Below are 20,338 nucleotides of genomic sequence, written 5' to 3' on the forward strand. Positions count from 1 at the left end.
ATATATACACACACACACACCCACACACACATGAATACACACATATGCACACACATATGTACATGCATTTTACAACAGTCTGGAGATGAGCACCTAGTTATTGTACTATTTTCCCTGGTCGCACTATTTCTCCTTGCACCCCTAAGCGAGTTTTTACCTTTATTTCTACCCCCAGCAAATCTTTACTCCCAATTATAACTTCCTTCACTGTGGGAAAAAGATCTAATTTTAACCAGATTAGTTGACCTCCCTATGCTCTTCCAGAGGTAGAGGGTACCACATTAGCACTAAAGTTAATATAACCATTTCTGAATACCGGAGGCACTGCCCAAGTCTCCTGCAGAAGTATAATCTGATGTTGATCGATAAACCCTCCCCCACTCAGGGTCTGCAAGCTTTGCTCGCACTCCTGCTACATTCCAGGATAGTACTCTAAGCAGATTTTCACTAAATAGCCCCCTATCAGCCTCCAGTCCCCAGCTGGTACACCACTGGGCTTGCAGAATAGGCGAGTTCATCCCTAACTTCGAAACAGTAACCATTGTATTACCTCTCATAACAACAGCAAATGGGTGCTGCAACAACACGACTCCAGGCCATCCATTCAAGTCTCCCTGCTGTAGTTTATTAACAGCTAGTAGTGACCTTGCACTCCCCTGCTGTCAATCAACCTCTGATAGGTTGCAACACTCGTCTACAATTGGGGAAAGGGCAGTGTTGATGAACTGGAGGTTTACAAGTTGCTTTATTCAAAGTTTCTGCTAAAAAATTGAGAGCATTAAGTTTGAGTCTTATATGTGAGTTTATGTTGGGCCTAAATCTAAATTCCATGGCTATTAGCTCATCCACCAATGTTTAACTCGAGTTTCAACCCAATGCAGTCCGATTGGAAGCCATTTGATCTACGAGTGGCATACAAAATATCATCCCTAATTATAGATGTGCATCCCCTAGTGTGCCGCAACCAATGCAACTCTTTCTTAACACAGGAGTCATCGGTTTCTCTATCCCTGTGCGATAGTCTAGGGACATTTGTTGCCCGAGAGTATTTCTTTGTCCCTCTTTTCTTTGTCCCCTACATGTCTAAATTGAAATTGTTCTTTGGGGCCTGGGGATTGGGCTCGCTGGGACAGTAGTGAGATTTTCTTCTGCTACAGCCTCCTGCATTTCTCACGATGGATCTGGGACGTTTTCATGTCCTTCACTAGTTTTAGGAGAGGCTGAGTGTTTATGGTATACAAAACATTGCCATATATTTTTCTGCTGGACTTTTTCTTCTTTTTTTTCCGTGCCTTTCTTTGCTTTTTCTTTTCCCTTTTGTTTTTTGGTGGCTAGGGCCACATGGGTCTTCCGTCTCGAAAGCCTTAGTTATTCTCTTGAGTTTTTCCCCTATATCGGGATCTCCTGGCTGAGGGGGGGTTTAATATATGGCTGGGCTCAGAGTGCCCTCTTTTCCGTCGTGACACTGAACTCTGGGAACCCGTTGGGACGCCTTCTGTGCATTCCATGTCATGACTGATTTCAGCGTTTGAGGTGGCCATTTCGTTCAGTTCAAGGACTCAAAACCTTTTCCTTGTTTTTATGACTTGGGCCCTGACTTCCAGGATTATCTTATAAACTGAGGAAATGGCCTTGGGCTTTTCCCCTGATAGAACACATTTGCATGCAGCGTGCTGTGTATAAATGTGCTTTTGGGCTCTCTGAATCAGATCATTGAGGGCTTGCAGATTCAAATCTATTGCCACAGTGTGTTCTGCCATGATGTTGAGAAGGTCCACTTTAATGTCTTGTTTGTCGGCCCGATGTTCTATGGCCGCTGGCAATGTCCAGCATCGATAAAAGTGCTCTCCATGTGCTAGCTGGCACGTCTGCTTCTAACAGGAAATTTAGCTTGTTTGAAGTGCTGCTCGAGTGTTCCTAAAAGGTACTTAGGCTCACTGTGGTGTTAGTAATTTTCTCCCAGTCCCCTTGGTGTTGTCCTGGGTGAGGAGCTGATATATTCTTTTCCTACAAAGCGCTAACATCATTAGCAAAAGAATCAGTGTGTAAAACCTTGATTAAAGGCTTATCCTTTGTTGCAACACAGACTGATTGCCCCGACTGATTCCCTGGTTCTAAACTCGAGCGCAAGTCCTCACAATTACTAAAATACAGGGGAAAAATAGATTTCAAAAGGCCAGTGCTGTCATCATTCGCCTCCCTTTTCCCTGGTATTGGGGGTGATGATTTTTTTTTCTTTCTTTTTTTTGCTGGGTTCAGTTTGCTCTATCAATCTTTGCAGCTCCTGCAGATTGCCGTTTGGAGGAGAGGGGGATATTCCCCTAACGGAGGCTTGTACAGTTGTGACCCCTTGAGACAGATCAATTTCTTCCTTTGACCTTAGGTGTCGGGTCACTTTTATGGGTATGGGTGCTACATTGGTGTTCTTTTTTCAACTGCACAATGGGAGATTTTTCTTCTGTGATAGTCATCTAAGCATATCACAGACAAGTTCACAGTGGCGCTCTGTCTAGTTCTTTTTGGTAGCATTTTCCTTCCCCCCCATACAGGGTACTGAGGGACTTTCCAGATCTCATGACTCTCACCTGTTGATTTGATGCCTGAACGGCACATGAGGGGGTTAATGCCAAGGAAGCTACCGGCCTGGGGCTCCAGCACTTTGGAGTCCTGCTTCGGAGTGGAAACTAAAGCTGATCTTGTCTCACTTACCCTTTCCTTCAGGTGTTAAAAGACTATTTCCTCGAATGAGGTTGTAATCCCTTCGGTCCCGCCAGATGCGGTGTCAGATGTTGCACCGGGTGCTGCCAGGTACTGCAGATGTTGTCGAATGTCTGGTTCCGAGAACTAGATCACGGATTGAAAACTGCAGCTAGACGGTAACAAGTAGCAAGCTGCACAGTGTCTTCTGCCGATAATAGTGATAACAGCAACAAAGCAAGAAGAACAGGAGTTCGGAAAACACAAGGTGGTTTGCGAGCTGGTCTCTCCAGGAGTTTCACAAGCCGCACCCAGTCCTAGCGGGACCGCTTCTGTGGAGTCCCCAAGGCGTGCACTATGCAGGAACCAGCTAAGCTGCTGCCCTCGACAAACACACCTAGCACACCTCATGGGCTCCTCGTGAGTGGAAGCTAAGCGGCAAAAGCTGGGTGAGCCAGGTCTGTACATGTGTGTTATGGAGGCAGGGGCAGGAACTCCTGCCCGTTGTGCTGATGCTGCCATGCTCAGGACTCTAACCGCCTCAGCCCTGCTCACTATGAGCCTCACACTCTGCTCCACAGTCTGTGGCTGTCCAATGCTGTTGTGCTGCTGCGCTTTGTGCACAGTGCTGCCAGGCTGTCAGGTGCTCAGGCTTCCTTGCTGATGGATTAGCAAGGGTTAACAAGCTGGGGAACACTCCCAAGCCCCCAGACTCACCCATCTTCCAAGCTCTGCTCCTTGGCTTCGCACTGTCTGCCCCAGGCTGTCCCACCAGCTGCTTCAGTGGAGGCAGGATTGAATGAGCCGAACAGGGCTCCGTGTGAATCCTACGGCAGGCAGAGCCTCACCCAGCTACAACACCACTGCTGTGAGGGGCAGTTAAAAAGCCCCAGGCTCCATCGATGCTCCGTGCTGTTCCGTGGTCCTGTGGTTCTGGTGCCTCCATGCCACGAACACTATGATCGCTGTGCTCGGTGATCTCTGCACTGCGCTCTACTGTATGTATAATAAAACTTGCTTTTTTACATTTGCTACTTCAAAATCTTTACATTTCTAGCAGTTGCATTTTCTCCTTTCCTTTTGAAAGCATTGGATCGTACAAAAAAACGTAAGTGTGTTTGTAAAGAGCACTATCACCTGGGAGGATATCCTGGCGACACTTCAGTGTTGGTACTTCAACAAATGTACCTCGTTAGCCACTACAGGTCTTTCCTTAAAAAAAAAAAAAGAAAAAAAAAAGAGGGGTAGCAAATGGAGATTAAGGCGAGGTACTCTAACTTCTACTGTGTGAGTGCTTTCTTCAATGTGTTTTTTAATATATATAATATATATATATAATAGCTGTGCAGCAAGAATATCATAGAGCATAGTGCACGCAAGGAAAATGGGACCCCAACCCACTGGTTTAATAGTTATTAATGGGCGGCAGATTGTCCCACAATCCACTTGACCTTGGGTCCACTAAACCTACTACAACACTGAGAGCTACGCCTCTACTGAATAGTGTATTGTTTGTGACCACAAAGCTCTTCAAATAGAGTTAGGCTGTTAATTTGACTGTTTCTACAAAGGTAGAAGATTGAAACTATCAAATGAAGAAATGACAACGAAACGCCTAATGGATGAGGCGAAAAAAAGTCTACATCTGGACAGAAGTCTAGAAAGAGAAAAGAAGTGTCCGACTGTTATACAAGAAAGGTGCAGGCAGAAAGAAAGGGAAGATGTCACGTGTCGGATTTGTTTACTTCTTTAGTTTACAATTTGATTTTTAAGGTGATTTCATTAAAGAATATTGTTGCTCAAGAACAGTCAAACACTAAGACTTATTGCATGTGTATTTCTTTTTTCATAAGAAGCGCAAAAGTCCATTCAGAAAAAATAACCTCCCTCAGAAGAAACGGTTAATATATTGAAAATCAAATAAAGCATATATGAACTTTTTTAATCAAGAAAACAATTATTGGAAACATTTCATGAGATAAATAAAAAGACATTGATATGAACTGAAGTGAATTGAAGTTGCCACAAGATGGCAGTAGAGTTGTACGTTTTCATGACTGTACCACACTGTAAAGAGTACTGTTGACATTAAAGCTAAGGGAACTGAACTAACTGCGCACATTTCTTAGCTGCGTTCGGATTCTGACTCGAGGACACACAGGTATGCATTTCTTTGGAATACCAACAATGAAGAGAAACCTAATACAGAAGCCAGAAAATGAGTTAGCAAGACTTAACTTAAAGAGCGCAAGACCCCTGAAAAACTAGTGCAATAAAGTAACCTCAGGAGAGGCCAGGACAAACTGTGTTTACAAAGGAATGCAGAAAATAAGGTATGAGAATGTTCCCTGCTACCACATCTTGCACTGTACAACAGGGTCAAACAAATCTGTAGTATGAATAGCATAATCTGAGAACTCAAAAATGACAAACACTGAGAATGCTCACAATAATGTTGACAGAATATTAATACTTTTGTTCTAGGTTTGAAGTACTGTTGGTCTGCAAGCTGTTTGGTAAATATATGAAAAGTTGAAAGAACCAAACAACCGTCAAAAACAGAGCCAAAAAATACGTTTTTAAAAAAAAAACTCACCCGATTTCTCTCTAATTTCAGCATTCCTATAAAAATCATGTTATACATATTATCTTATAATGTGACTTAACGATGCACAATCATAATGGGTGAAGGAGCATGGACCGTGGATGTGCATCTTTCCAAAGGCCAGGTCCTGGAGCTAATCCCTACTGAGCACAGCTGAAGCCTGTGCCCAGAGGGGAAAGGGCACAGATGTTTGAGTCAGCGCCTTCCAACAGACCATGCCCCAAGACTAGCTTCCAGTGACTATGACTAAAGGCCACACACAACTGGGGTTTGGCATCCACCAATACGTCCCCCCTCCTTACTGTATAAGGCCAGCGACTGTGCGCACTGCAGGCTGGGCAACCTCAAAACAGGTTTGCCTCCTGCCGCCGAATCAAAGCAATTTTTGAAGACAGTTAAATAGTATTTATTCTCTGGCGCTACACACCAACACCGTCGTGTGTAAACTATGTTGCTGACACAATTAAAATATGTTCTAAAACGAAGGTCAATATCGTTTTGATGTTTAACCCCACCACCTTTCAGACGAGCAGGATTAGGTTAGACATTACTTTTTACAAACCTCGTCCAGTGACCCGAACACTAAGTAGGCAAAACACTGAGCCACGAGTGGCACCTCATCTGTCTCTAGGTCAAATCATGTGTAGGCTTTTTTAGATTTGTGTAGCTCCAAGTCCACATGCTCAATGTGCCAATTTTTGAGAAGTTTATTATTCGGTTACCACTACCTTGAAACACTGTTCCTGGCTTAAGAGGTAAAACATACAAGCTACCCTGAGCTGACCAAACCATATAAACTATCTTTAACTTATATTTTATGGCCTATAGAATAATAAAAGGACTAACCTCCTCAATACAGAAGATAAACCTTCTGTTATGTTTGGAGCAAATTAGTGGCTCGGCAATGCTGTATAACAGAGAGTAAGGAGTGTTTAAATAAATATGCATAAACCTGGCATTCCCAAAAGGCCAACGTGCTTAAATGATGTCATAGGACATGTCATGGGATTCCATGTGAGCTCATAAGCAGTGTATGACAGGGTGCAAGTTATAGTTAGCTCTAACCGTAACTGGTATATTTCTGTGTTTTTCTTTGTTCAAAACGGTTATGTTGTCAGTGATAAATCCACCTCAGTATAACGTTACTTGAACCTTTGGTTATTCTACATACATATTTTTTGCTGAAAAAAACAAAAGGTTACAGGGATATTACACTTCGGCTCCGAATTCACTCGTACAAAACCACAGAAATTCAGAGTTATTTCGAGTAACTATAACTCGCGCCCCTACCATGCAGTTTTCTCATCTATAATTTTACTTCAAATGTTGCAGTGATAATATCAAAGATGCCATAGAAAGTGTCATCAATGATATAATATGTGGAGTAATTAGAAGTGCATGGCGAAGGCGCAAGTTAGTTACCTTAGGGCACAAGTTTTAGTTACTTGAAATAATCAACTATAACTGCTGAAATTCCACGGTTTTGCACGAGCAAATCCAGAACCCAACCACAACCTCCCTTTAACCCTTGTTTTTCCGGTAAATTTTTATGGTATTTTAACATAAAGTAACGTAAATAAAATATGTGCCATTATAGATACAAATTGAAACAGAATTTAAGATTGACAGTCTTGCAAATTTCGGACTGCATCACAAATCTTAAAAGGAGCGTACAAAAAGTGTAACTGTCTAGATGGATGGGCACTTAATTGAAATGTTAATTGTTCAGTTGTTTGTGTATGTATAAAAGTATTGTAGGTGTAGCTATCAATAGAGCAGCACCAGAGCCCTGACTTGTGGATGTTTCCACTGCTCCTTAATTATGGCTGTTGAATACCACCCACTGGGTTGTTTTTCTTGCTTGCATTTGGACCCATGGGATACACTGGGGGGGTACTGGTATTTTGTGAAAGCTTCTGACAATTAAGGCGTAATTGGTTGGTTGATTTTTGTTTTGCATAGATGATGTGCTAGTACATTATGATATACTCTTCACATGCCACTCTGACAGTACATTTGGTATTGTATCAGGAGGTTTAATGGTTTGGTCCTAGAACAGTTTGATTACATCCATGGGTAATCTTTAACCTTCTCTCGCATCCCTACCATGCACACTTCCAAATGTTATACATGTTTTTATACATCCATTTACAAAATCTTGTAATGTGATATTGAATGTGTTAGATGTTTGACGTTAGTAATACTGTATGGCAGAGGAGAAATTACTGTTAAGTTTATATGGTAGCAGTGGAGTATGGGTGTAATCCCCTTGGTGGGTGGGGGCGAGACAGTACCTCAGCAGTGCCAGAATATCTTGTCCTTGTTGTGAGGGTTGGCCCAGGTTTGGACTAACTGGGATTGGGGCAGGTGGTATTATCGCCAGGCATCTTAATTTTCTTTATTTTTATTATTATTTTTTGGGGACTGTGAAAGGAGACTTGGGACAGCCGACAGCCAACGAGGTGACCGATTCGCAATTTTGAACAGAATGCCATGGAACCTGTCTTTTATTGGTGGCTACCTTGTTGCACACCATTAGAACCAGAACATTGGCTAGCTGCTTTGGTGCCCTTTTAGGTCTAGCATTCAAGATCTTTTGTATACTTAAGTATGCTTCTCTTGTGGGCTTAAAGCCACCCTCCTGCTTTTCATTTGTTTATTTCAGTGTCTTTTAAAAATCCTTGCTTGCTAGTGGTCAGTCCTGCCTCTTTGTCACTCCTTTTTCTCTTTCGCTCCTTCCACAGAGCAGGGACTAAGTACAGTATCATTACGCTTTGTTGTTTTGTTCTGTTCCTTGGCGGGGACTATATATATATATCCTGCTTCAGCGCCAGTAGCTGCTTGTTTCTTTTGTTTCTGGGCAGCATGGGAAGGTTCTACTTAGCACAGCTGCTTCCCCTGCCTTTTGAATTCCAGCACAATTGAAAAATGGGCTCAGGCCTGTAAATCTTGTCCCTTTCTTTTATTTCTATGACGCACGCTTCGAACTCTTTAATGTTTCACCATTGCGTGCATTTACAGCGCCCACAGGTGGTCATCGACTCTGCAAGAACTCTGTAGGTAAAGCCTCTGTCCCGGGAGCCTATGCGCATGCTCCTCTGGTTTATTTTGTACGTCATGTTCTAAACCGCTCTAGTATCTTTGTGTAATGGCTGCGCTATATAAACATGCATTACTAACTAAAATGTGCCATTTTGTATCGTACCATTGTGAGCATGGCGATGCCAATTAGCTATTCACCATCACAAGTCTGTCACCCTTCAAAGCTGGCTACACAGCCAGGTGTGATATCGACAAAGAAACCCATCTGCTCCCTCTGGTCATTCTGGCTCTGATCTGACTGCAGTATTCATTCTCTTTGCCTTCTACCCCCTCTTTCCCTCCCCCTCCCACACACCATAAAATGGCAAAATATGCTTTCTCCTCCCCTTAGTCACATGGCACCTGTGTCTGTGACGGTGGTTTTAAGGGGCTGTGGAGCAGAGGCCGCATCCCCCAGCTCCTGCTCTGCCTCCAGCTTCCCCACCTCTTCCTATGTTAGCTGGAAGCTCCTGAACTGGAAGTGCGCTCAGTGCCCTTTGCCTGTCCTAGAAGCTAAGCGGAGAGAGGAGGCTAGGGGGCCTTGCTGTCACCCTTGCTCGGAGAATCCCCTACCAGTGAGAGGGCTCCCACATCAGCCAGAAGGGGATGCTCACCTGCTGGCCCCCATCCAGGTGAGCGAACCCCCAAATTGCTCCAATCTGTCTCTGGGAGCCGCCCCCCTCCCGATCTTGAACCCATGCTACACACAGACCGCTCTAGCAGGCACACTTGTTTTTTTTTTTACAAGTAGAAACCTACATATAGTAACAGTCATCAGTGGTAGTGCGTGATATTACAATTAACAGTATGTAACAAAAACAATACTGTGTCAGTAAAATTACTAAATGTTACTAAATCAATTTTATACTTTAAAGAATAAGAAAAAATGACTGAGGGATTCATTTTTAATTCAATGTATGAGTTCTGTTTTTACTGAGTTGCTGAGGCGGGCGATTCCAGATTCTTCAGTACAAGATTTTAAACATATTTTGTCTGTCCTTAACGTATCTCTACTTCTGAAAAACGAATGTGCCACAGCTTTGAAATGGCCATTTCTGTGCTCATCCATGCTACCTGTTCCACGTCTCGCTGGTCGCTTTTATGGTCTTCGGCGGAGGGAGCATCTCTATGATGTCATTGCCATGTCTTCCATGGACTGAGGGTGGTGGTAACCCAGGCAGAGTGGCACTTTATGGGTCTTTAGCTTTCAGCGTTGCCGTCCAGGGTCCACGGGAGGAGCACGACACCCCTTGGGGTATATTTTGGGCACTGAGGTGAGTATGGAGCTCTCGGAAGGAGCTGCGGGGCCCTGGTGGGCAGGGGTTAGTTTACGGCTGGGAGAGGCTCTGCTCGAGACTGTATGAAGTGTATTTTGGGAAAATAGACACTGAAATCACTGGGAATCGGAGATGGCCCTGTGCTAAGTGGAGTAGGGCAATAGCACCTGTAGAAGTTGAACTGTCCATGCTTATGAATGCAAGCATATCGGGAAATTACACAGGTGCCGTGCAGCTATTCTGGTATTTTCATTCTGCGTCCCTTTCATTTTCCTTTATGCAGCTTACCCTTTCCTAATAAAAGTATGTACTTAAAGCACTGCAAAGTGCTGTCCGCTATTAAGCAAGGCCTGTCAGTGTCGGACTTGACAAAGGACTTGTTTTTTACGAAGCACTTGGGTATAACGGGCAAAGGAAGAATGTGTATAAGTATATAAAAACCATCTGTCCATATTTGGAGAGAGGTGGGAGCCAGAGGTATCCCCATGGAGGGATATGGTATATAACATATGCAGTATTGCATCAAGTGCTTCAGTTAACATCATAAATCCCACGGCAGAGTGGTTACTAAATGTCAATAGGCCCCTGAAATGACAGTATAGAACGATGTAACATGTTACCCATTACTGGCTTTTTATATTACCTGTGTATTTTGGGGGTATTTAACTAGAGAAAGCAATTTTCCTCAAAGTATAGCTACCAGTTGGTACTTACAGGAATTAGAATGTTTAGATTTAGATTACCTTGTATAAATTGTTGATAAAAAGCTGCGAAGGCCATTTCACATATGCGGTTTTGTGGCTGCAACGTTTACAGTATAGTTATAGATTTACTATATTTGGCAAAAAAATTGCAGATTTCCCATGGAATGTTTTGAGCTCAAATATATAGAATGTGGTGCTTAGTTTGCATTACAACACAAAAGGATGATGGATGGAGTGCTGAACAATGCAAACACTCACCCACAGTCACAGATTTGGGTCAAGTCTGATTTGCATATGGCTGGGTCCAAACTGGGGTGACGTGGCGAACAAAATAATGATGGATTCAACCCAGATCTGTGACTGGGGTGAGTGTTTGAAAAGTTTCAACACTCCGTCTATCATTTTATTTTGTTTTGTGATGTTGCTTTGTGCGCCCTAAGTGGCAGGGATATGCCCAGACGTGGGTCCCTTGCTCGCTGCGCCACTGGATTCAAGCCAGCCTGGCTGATGAAGGGTGATACCCTGAAACCGGTCCCAGGATGCTTGTTTCTTGTCCAGGGAGGACCTGGCCTAGCAGTTCAGGCTGGACTGTTCCCATGGGGAACAGGGTCAAGACTGATTTGCATATGGCTGGGTCCAAACTGGGGTGACGTGGCGAGCAAAATAACTATGGATTAAACCCAGATCTGTGACTGGGGGTGAGTGTTTAAAAAGTTTCAACACTCCGTTCATCATTTTCTTTTCTTTTGTGATGTTAGTTTGCATTACACCCCACCACATTTCAATCCATCCCACTCCAAACCATCCAGCCCTCCCCACTCCGATCCATCCAGTCCACCCCCTCTCCAGTCTATCCAGTCCACCCCAGTGCAATCCAATGCACCCCACTCCAATCCAATCCACCCCACTCCAATCCAGTCCACCCCATTCCTATCAGTCCAGTCCAAACCACCCTCCCAGTCCAATCTAATCCACCCCACTCCAATCCACCCCAATCCCATCCACCTTACCCCATTTCAATCCAACCCACTCTAATCCACCTCACTCCAATCCACCCCACTCCAGTCCATTCCACCCCACTATCTCAATCCACTCCAACCCACTGCCTCAGTCCCCTCCAACCCTTTACCTCAGTCCACTCCAACTAAGTCCACCCTACTCCACCCCATTATACTGTCTGCCATTGAACCGCTGAAGTCTATTCCCACTACATTCCAAACAAAATCTACTCTGACATTCGACTCCCCCACTCCACTCTGACACTCCACGACACTAACTTTTAGCCATGCTGAACAGCAGCCACACTGGTGTACAACATGGCAAGCACACTGCCAAAGCCAATTTGTATAGCAAGACCTATTGCCTTTCCCAGTGCTTATTTACATTACTGATGAGAGCTCCAGGGCATCTATTAGCCGACTTTCTCTGCTGTGGACCACATCACTTTTCAGCCTAAAAAAAACAGTGGCATGTGACAGCTGACTCTGTTCTATCTTCACAGTTGTAAAAATGATACAAACAGCAGTTCGCTTCAGTGGCATATTTTTTCCCTTCATTGCCATCCCTCAATGGCGATGGAGTGGGTGGCTAAAATCACTACCCTTCCACCATTGGGGAAGGCGAGTGGCATGTAATCACATCCCTGCACTTCTACGCAGCGTTCTACCACAAATAACAGAGAGGTCTGTACATATTTGCATTGTTCAATTCTCTGAAGTAGGACCGTTTTACAGATTACTCTGTGGAAATTGGAAAACAGAAAGATTAACTATGGAAATTAGCTTCCCACCCTGCCCAATGGCAGGTAGGAGATTTATTGACCACTACCACCAAGGTGAAGATGATATATTTGTTTTCCTTCTGCACTTCATGAGGATGTTTTAACCCTCACTATCCCTGCCCTATCCAGTGGTTGGGTGGTATACTTATTATTTTTTTTATTTTTTACTGGCTCTCACATCTGCCAATAGCACATTAACCCCTTCCCCTCCTTGTCCAAGGGCGGCAAGCTAGTGTATCCTACACCACCTATTTTGCCGGTTGGCTGGGGCCTGGTTTGCTTGCCTTTCAGATGTATTGGTGTACCCCACCTTCCCCAAGGATAAGGGGATGTTTGTTAGCCTATTTCCCCTCCTTGACCAAGAAAGGGTGGGTCAATTTCTTCCTCATGTACATAGGAGTATGTTGTGTACTCCATCCCCATGCTTTGGCCAAGGGTGGAGGCACTTGTCAGCGTGGACCCCTTCCACCCACCCCCTCACCCTTGCCACCTTGCCCAGGTGCTGAAGGTACACATACATGATCTGCCTTGCCCAAGGAATTGGGGGCTTTATCAGTTGGGTCGTTCTTTCATCACCACCATTCTCCAACCCTACTAAAATGTGGTGGTGGGCAATTGGCCACTACCCAACCCTTCGCTTTGTCCAGTGTCAGGATATGGTTTATTATCCCATGCTGCTCTGGCACCATATTATTTTTCTTAACATTTTGCAGTTTGCTTACAGAGGAAAGGCTTGTAAAACATTTGCTTTATGCAGCATACTTAGAACTATGAAAGTCAGATTGTCATCTGTTGTGCAATGCATTTTAATGTCTTCCAATGATCACAAATATCAGGAGAGGTTAGAAAATAATGGGATACAGTGTATGGGTGTATCCTCTCTGCCTTGCCTAAATGTCGTGGGTCATTTTGTGCTTTCCAGAGCTTGTGGCATGTGTTGCCCATTTGCTCTCTTCCTCTGCCAAAGACAGGGAGAAATAAAAAAGTAGCGGTAGGTGACTGCTCCTGCAGTGAGGCTTCTCAAACTTTTTCCTCACATTGTTTAAGACAAAATTAGCCAACGTGAGCTGGAAGACAACATGTAAACTGGTCTGAGTTGCAAACCTGCAAAATGTGTGGGGATTAGTAGAAGACAGCCATGTCTAGAAAAATCTACTTGCCCACTTACTATTCTGAGTCAGATTTTATCAGGGTGAGCTATTTTTAGGGCCTACTGGCCCGTCCTGTCCAGAGAGCTTGAGCTGTCAAAGAACTGTGTTCTGTTCATTCAGAAAGTGAATGAGCACTAAAGATGCTTTTAAATCTTGTTCTCATCTTGTCACATTCATGTTGAAAGACAGAGATCCATTGTCAGGTTGAGTCTTCTTACAAATTTCAGCTTTTTTTTCATCCTGGATTTTTGGTGTTTACTTTTATTTCTCTGCCTGAAAAGTTAGAGGACTTTGTAAAGTGAACTGTCCAGCATTATTTATTAAATGAAAGGATGTAGGATTTCAGTTTTTTTTTCGAACACACGTTTAAATAGCTTGTAAATGGACAGTATACATTTTACAAAATAGGTGAGCAACTAGAAAAGTACCTTTTTGTAGTTCAGAAGCTTGGTAGAAACAATGATTGTGATAGGATCAAAACACTTTTACTTGGTGAGATGCAAATGATAATTATGTGCGGAAGCCAGATTCCTAAACATTATCATTTGCGTGCTGTTTAGTTTTATCAGTAAAACCGCATGTCCATGGGAAATGTTTATGGAAAATGTGCTGACTGTAAATGACAGTGTGATATTACATCATGCTTTAGTAATATATTTATTAAAAGTGTATTTATTTTAAAGTGAATAGAGAAACTTTCCTGACCCTGTCCTGATGATAATGCGGTTAAAGAAGTAAGAGGCAAGTGAGGGGGTCATGTGTACCCATGTATGTAGGATAGATTCGTATTATGCATGGAGCAAGTGTTCAGTCTATTAAGTGAAACAAAATGTTTTTTTGTACAGCAGACATGCTAAACTCACATATTCAAAGGCATTCTCATGTGATGAAAAAAAGACGTCTCATGAAAATATTTTCCCAGGATCACACATTTAAGACCAGTTTATGGGTCAAGAGTATTGCATTTCGAATGAGTAGATTTAGTCACTAGGACTTACAGGTCTACTAATCTTTTTATGATTTTTGAGGCCTGGAGACCACAGCTTGAATGACGCGCACTGCCAGCAGCTAAATAAAGCAAACAAAGTGGGAACTTTTGAAAGAAAGAGCAGTATGAGAAGTTGGAGACTTTCTGGCGTGTGCCATAATCAAGTGCTTAATTTGTGAAAGAAGTGCTGGGCCCATAATTTTGTTAAAAAGGCCACAACCGGTGCTTTCCAAAATCTGGGTGTCAAATAAAAAGCCTGCATAGTCTCGATTCTATCTCATGCCTCTTTATTAACCACCAAACACTGCCCGTCTCTTAATCTCACTCTTCCAGGACCTTTTTCATCCGTTCGTCGCTATTTTCCATCTTTCTCGTTTTCCTTCTGTCACCTTTTTGTGTTTTTCTTTTCTCTCCTGCTCTGAATAAAATTATTTTAAGAGAAATCATGGCGGGGCCCACTTGCAATCATCATCAGATCAAACAATGTCCGAAACAACGAAGAACGTTAATGTAGTCGGAGACACTGCAAGCAGAGCTGCTTTGAAAAGTGAAGTCGCTGGAGTATGTTCACACAGAACAGAGAGCAATGAAATTCTTTGGCAAAGGCTGATGTGGCCAAGCTTGCAAGATGTAATCTAGAAAATGAGACTGGGCTAAGGCATTTTAATTTGACCACCTGCTGCATTGCAAAGCTCAAGCAAGTGCGTTTCTAATAATATAACTGAGAGGCTGAGACTGAATCCAGGTGCCTCAAGGCCACTGCTATAGCCAGAGTAACTGGGCTACTGGAGAAAAAACAGCGAAATACTGAAATCTCAATGTCAAAACACAGACACACTGTTTGCTTATTATTACTACCTTTTTGTGTTCCTATCCTACGTGTGGCCTTGACTCTGACCTGTTGCACTGTAATGCAACTTTCCTATCCACCTCTTACGCCACAAGGTAATGTCTTAACTATAAATGCTATGCTCAAAATAGGGTACAACAGTCTTCAAATGTTGTTACACTGCTTACTAAACTACCCGGACACCTATATTTCCAGTTAAAGGAAGCTAGAGCAAGTTGCAGGGGTATCTTCCTGATACTGGTTGGTGGGAATATCTATCATGCAGATCTTCACTAAGTCTTATGAAAAGACCTTAAGTTGTGTAGACAACTGTCTTGTTAATGCTGGGCAAGGTTGCTCCCTCAAACATGTAATTCTGCGATCTCCACTGGTTGGCATTAAATTTACCAATCCACTTCGCTGTGGTCATAGGGCCTGCATGCTAAATGCCTGGGTGTCTTAAGATGGATTGGCCCATCTTTCAAACCCAAGCATTTAGACAAACCCGTAACCGTATATTTCAATTAGGTGGGTGAGCATCTTCAAGGATTGCACTGCGAATTCAACACCCACTGCCTGACCACCAAAGATGCCAGTATCCAATAAGTTCGTAAGCTGCATTAACCATGTTTCGACTTCCATACTTTCTCTTCAGTCTCTCTGAGGCCTTTAGGTGTTCCAGTTTTATGATGCTGTAGTTTAAATAGCTGCTTTGTTTACTGACATTTAGAATATACAGCAATAAAATAATGTTTGTTTTGGTTGGAACAGGGCAACGTCCATGACTCAGCAGTGCTTAGTCATTCTTTCTCCCAGTTTTGTCACACCTAAGAAAAGGTGTGCTGGTGCTTGTTAAGATAATCATTCTGTTTCAGTATGTCCATTACTGCTTTACAGCGGCAGATGTTTGTATGTATTGAAGAGAATGTCAGTCTCCGTCTACGTTGTCGATTGTGTAGTAAAGCAGTTCATCCTAATCCGGCCATGCGTAAAACTACAAGTGCTGACCAATTTTATTCCCATAGTTTCTCTGCATTTAGGGGATGGACCTTTTTGCGCTTCAGAACGATCTAGTGCAAGAGGCTATCCTCGATGCACCTGTTACAACTTCCTGTTTTTGTTGCCTTTTGAATATTATATACCTTTTAATGTTCTTCCTCCGCGTTAAAGATTTAATCGTTTAAGAAAGGTATTAAAAGGAACCTCTTATGTTAAGTTTTTCTCCCCTTAGCCCGTTTTGAATGGAGGCCTGCAATAGCGTCTTTTTCTATTTTTGTATGTCCTAAATATGAAATGTAAATTTTTGGGAAATGCTCCTAACATAGAGCTGGAGGCTGCCGTTATCGCTTTCCTTTCAAATACTTTACTGCATTTTCTGGACAGATAAATTAACAAGTGTCAACAAGCATCAGAAGAAAACATGCAGGATTAGTAAATATAAGATAAGTAACAAGCCCATATATTTAGTGTTTCTGTATAACTGATATAAAGCCCTAAGCAACAGGGCACCTAGTGATTGAACTCAGTCATGAACATGTGAATGATAATAGCAGCATGGAGGTCATTAGCAATAGAGCAAAATGCAAGAAGATACGCAGCACATGATGCAGCAATAATTGGAATATATATATATATCTAATAAAGGATGGGTGTGAGTGAACGCTGCAGAAAAGTAGTTAGTGCAGATGGTCGATGGGTCAGATTTGCAGACTGTTGACCCAGACCTCTGAAGGACTGTCAAGGTGCAGTTCTTTTTGAGCATTAGTGTTTTGAGAAATATAGTTTTGAAACTGAAGAGTTGTAGAGAGCCACCTGAGATTTTTAATTTCTGGGACAAATGGTGGGGATGTTCCGCGGTTAAACATTTGAGCACTAAGCATGCAAGTTTGTAAGTTGATGTGTCTTCCAAAGGGAGTCAAATTAAAGAGTATAAAATGTGTGTGATGTGGTTGAAACGGCCAGTTCTGAAATTAAATGTGCTGCTTTATGCAAGGACACCTTGTGAAGAGTGACATGAATTTAGGGCATGCCAGTGAGGAGGGCATTTCCATAGTATAATCTGGACAACGCCTGGGCTTGGGTTTGGTCTTTTTCCTTTTACGTCTTGTTCAAGTAAGAAAGGATTAACCCCGACTCTTTCTCTCCCCCCCCCCCCCCCTTCAAATAAATCTGGAATGGTGATTCGCATTTCTGGCTATGTTAAATGCGGTTCTGAAAATGGATGTTTTATAAATGGGTTTTGGATTCCGAATACATTTCAAAAATACAATTTCATGCAAGTCATCGATTCAAAGTTGAAAAAGTAATTTATATGAAACATAAAAAGAATTAACATGTTATATTTTCGAGTAATTCCCATAAGTAGCTTTAGCTGCTGGGTACAGTATTAAGCAGAGACTTACCTATGTGGGGTGACTTTCCTTTTATGACTATTGCTTTGGCTAACCCAGGAGTATCTTACGTCAGATTTTAGTTTTTTCTTCATTATCATGGAACTAACATGTAATATCGCTTAAGATGTGTGGAAACACGACTTAATTGTATACTGGATGTGCATTTTACACTGCTCGGATTGCGCAGCAGAGCCTGTTTTTCAATCAGTCAGACTGGTATGTTCGTTCTTCCGCAGGTTATTGGAACAGCTGTTACTTTCTCTCCAGTGGGGCAGGGAGCAAACCTACCGTCCTCGCACTCAACCTTCCAGTACTTCTGATTTAGCATTGATAAATCATAATCTGGCTAAAGCAGTGAACTCTCGCCTACTTGGAAGCATTGACTCCGGCAGTGCAAAAGTTCCCCCTCGTACAACTGAATTTTGCAGCACTCCTGCAGAAAAGATGGCTGAAAAGGTAAAACTCTTGAATGAACTAATATTAACTCTTTTTGTTATGTTAGTGGTGTTTGTGTAGTGTATGCCTGCTACTGATGTATCCCCACATGGTGCTTTGACAACGTTTTCTTAGTTACTTTGGTTGCATGATATTCCACTACTCTCACACTTGCTGCCCTCAGGGGATGGCATAGCTCTTGTTCAACACCCCTACCAGGCCATTTGTTGTTTATGCTAGCTAAGATGGACCCCTTGGTTGAGGACAGGACAAGTGGGGTAGGCTAGTTTAAAGCTGAGGGACGCCTCAAGTCTATTATAGTTGGTTGTGGGTGATTTGTGCAGTGTAGATCAGGACCTGGTACGAGATTGACAGGCTCATCTTCAGAGCACCAGGGTGCCAGTGAGTGGGCTTTTATTCCTTTAGTGGATGTGAAGAAATCAAGACTGCATGCTCGAACTATATTGTGTTCACATTGTGAAATGTTCAAAAGCAGTGCATGCTTCTTGTATATTTGTATACAGAAGGCCACGTGCTTCAAGAAAGCTTGTTTGTCCAAAAGTTGAGCTGTGTGTGTGTGTGTGAGAGATGTTTGTAACATGCACCCTGACTGCTGGATTGTCCATGTGCATCATGATTGATGTTTTCAGGGAGCCTAGGTATATGAAGAGGTGGAGGATGGAGTAGTAGAGTAAGGCGAATAGCAGTGCTGTTTCTGGAAATGTGAAGTTAAATCTTTTGTGCAGGGGATGGTGCATGCTTTAAGGGTACTGGTATTAAAATAATGCTTATGGTGAAAGCATTATTCAACGGGATTCATGGCGCCTGTTTGGGGCCTTGTTTTGATGGATGCCTGAAAGGCAAGAAGTACACCTATGAATGAAAGTGACGTTAAGCATATATATACCTCATAAAGAAGTGTCCTGACGCTGTGGGCAAAAATACTGAATTTATGCAGGACATGATGGCTCGACTTAACAAAAGTTTTATATTGTAGTAGCAAACAGGTGAGTTTTTAATTGTTTCCGGAATCTGCTAAGATTCGGTTGAGCGGAGAGAAAGAGGCAGAATGTTCCAGCCTTTAGGTGTGGTAACAGACAGAAAGCACCCTCTAGTCCTAACTTTGTTAAATTTGGAAGTCACTTTCAAAAATTATGAATTGAAAGGGAGAAAGCAGGAGGTATTCTAGCAAGAAAAAATACGACATGTAAGTTCCTGGTCTGGTTATGTAAATAGCTTTATGGCAGAGATTAAGTGCCTTAAATAGGCCTCCTTTTGCAATACGTAATCAGTGCAAATTACATGATTGTATGGATAGGGAAGATCCTCTGCTTAATTCTACAACTGTATGGGCCGCTGCATTTTCTACAGCTTGCAGCTTATGTAGTCAATACTTTGCAAGACCCACTAGCAATACATTACAGTAATCAAATCTAACAATTATCAAAGCTTGCACCAGACGTTCCCTAGAACAGGCAGGAAGAAATGGAAGAACTTTCCTGATGATACTTAGTAAAGAATTGCTAGAGAGATTTGATGTCCATTCTTCATATGAAAGTTTGGAGTCACAAAGGATCCCCCAGGTTCCTAGCATGGTGCAGAGGAGAGGTGAAAGTTCTAAGAACTTCTGGCCACTGTTCATTGGCCCAAACGGCAGGGTTGCCAAAAATGACACATTCACTTTTAGCACCGTTTAGCGCCAATGATTTGTGGTTAATCCAGAGTGCTACCACCTTAAGACATGATGAAAATGTAGGATCTGATTCCTCAGTGTTCATGTCTAGCCATAAAATGAGTTATGCATCATTAACTGTGTATAGAAACTGAAACCATAAGAGTCAATGAGTCTGGCTATTGGAGCAACTTATAAATTAAAGAGTGTAGGGCTAAGGGTTGATCCTTGAGGTACACCTGTAAGAATGAATTCAACAGGGGACCTATAGTTCACCAGTGAAACTGATTGGCTGGGACCTCCAGGAAGGAAATAACCATTTGTGTGATGCCATAGTCGGCCAGTTGGTGGTATGTAAAGTAGTTAGTAGATCTATTAAAATCAGGGCTTCTACTCATCAGCTGTCCAGAATAAGCCGGATGTTGTTTGTTGCTTTAGACAAAACAGTCTTCCTGCTCAGACTATTTTGGAATGCAGATTGAGCAGGATGGAGGCAGAAATGTATTTTTAGGAAGCTCATTAACTTTTGTAATTCACTGTTCCAGTTATCATTACAAATAGCAGTAATGAAATGGGACAGTAGTAAGAAAAGTAATTTTGGTAAGTGTAAGCTTTTTCAGTTGTAGGGTGACTGAGGCAACTTTTCACAAGGTGGGTACAAGTGGGTAGAAGTGAAAAGTTATACAGCGGCATAGATTAAAGAACCTAAAATGTTGGCAACCTGAT

At 42.6% G+C, this 20,338-nt stretch overlaps 1 protein-coding gene across 3 annotated transcripts in view; it reads left to right on the top strand.

The window, feature by feature from the left end:
- Window positions 1-20,338, top strand: part of BLZF1 (basic leucine zipper nuclear factor 1) — a 115,497-nt gene that overhangs the window by 37,727 nt on the left and 57,432 nt on the right. For all 3 annotated transcript variants that reach the window (XM_069204163.1, XM_069204162.1, XM_069204164.1), the window contains exon 6: window positions 17,742-17,961. In XM_069204163.1, the coding sequence (XP_069060264.1) occupies window positions 17,742-17,961 (220 nt within the window). The remainder of the gene's footprint in view (window positions 1-17,741; window positions 17,962-20,338) is intronic.

Source organism: Pleurodeles waltl, chromosome 8, assembly GCF_031143425.1.
Source record: "Pleurodeles waltl isolate 20211129_DDA chromosome 8, aPleWal1.hap1.20221129, whole genome shotgun sequence".
NCBI lineage: Eukaryota > Metazoa > Chordata > Amphibia > Caudata > Salamandridae > Pleurodeles > Pleurodeles waltl.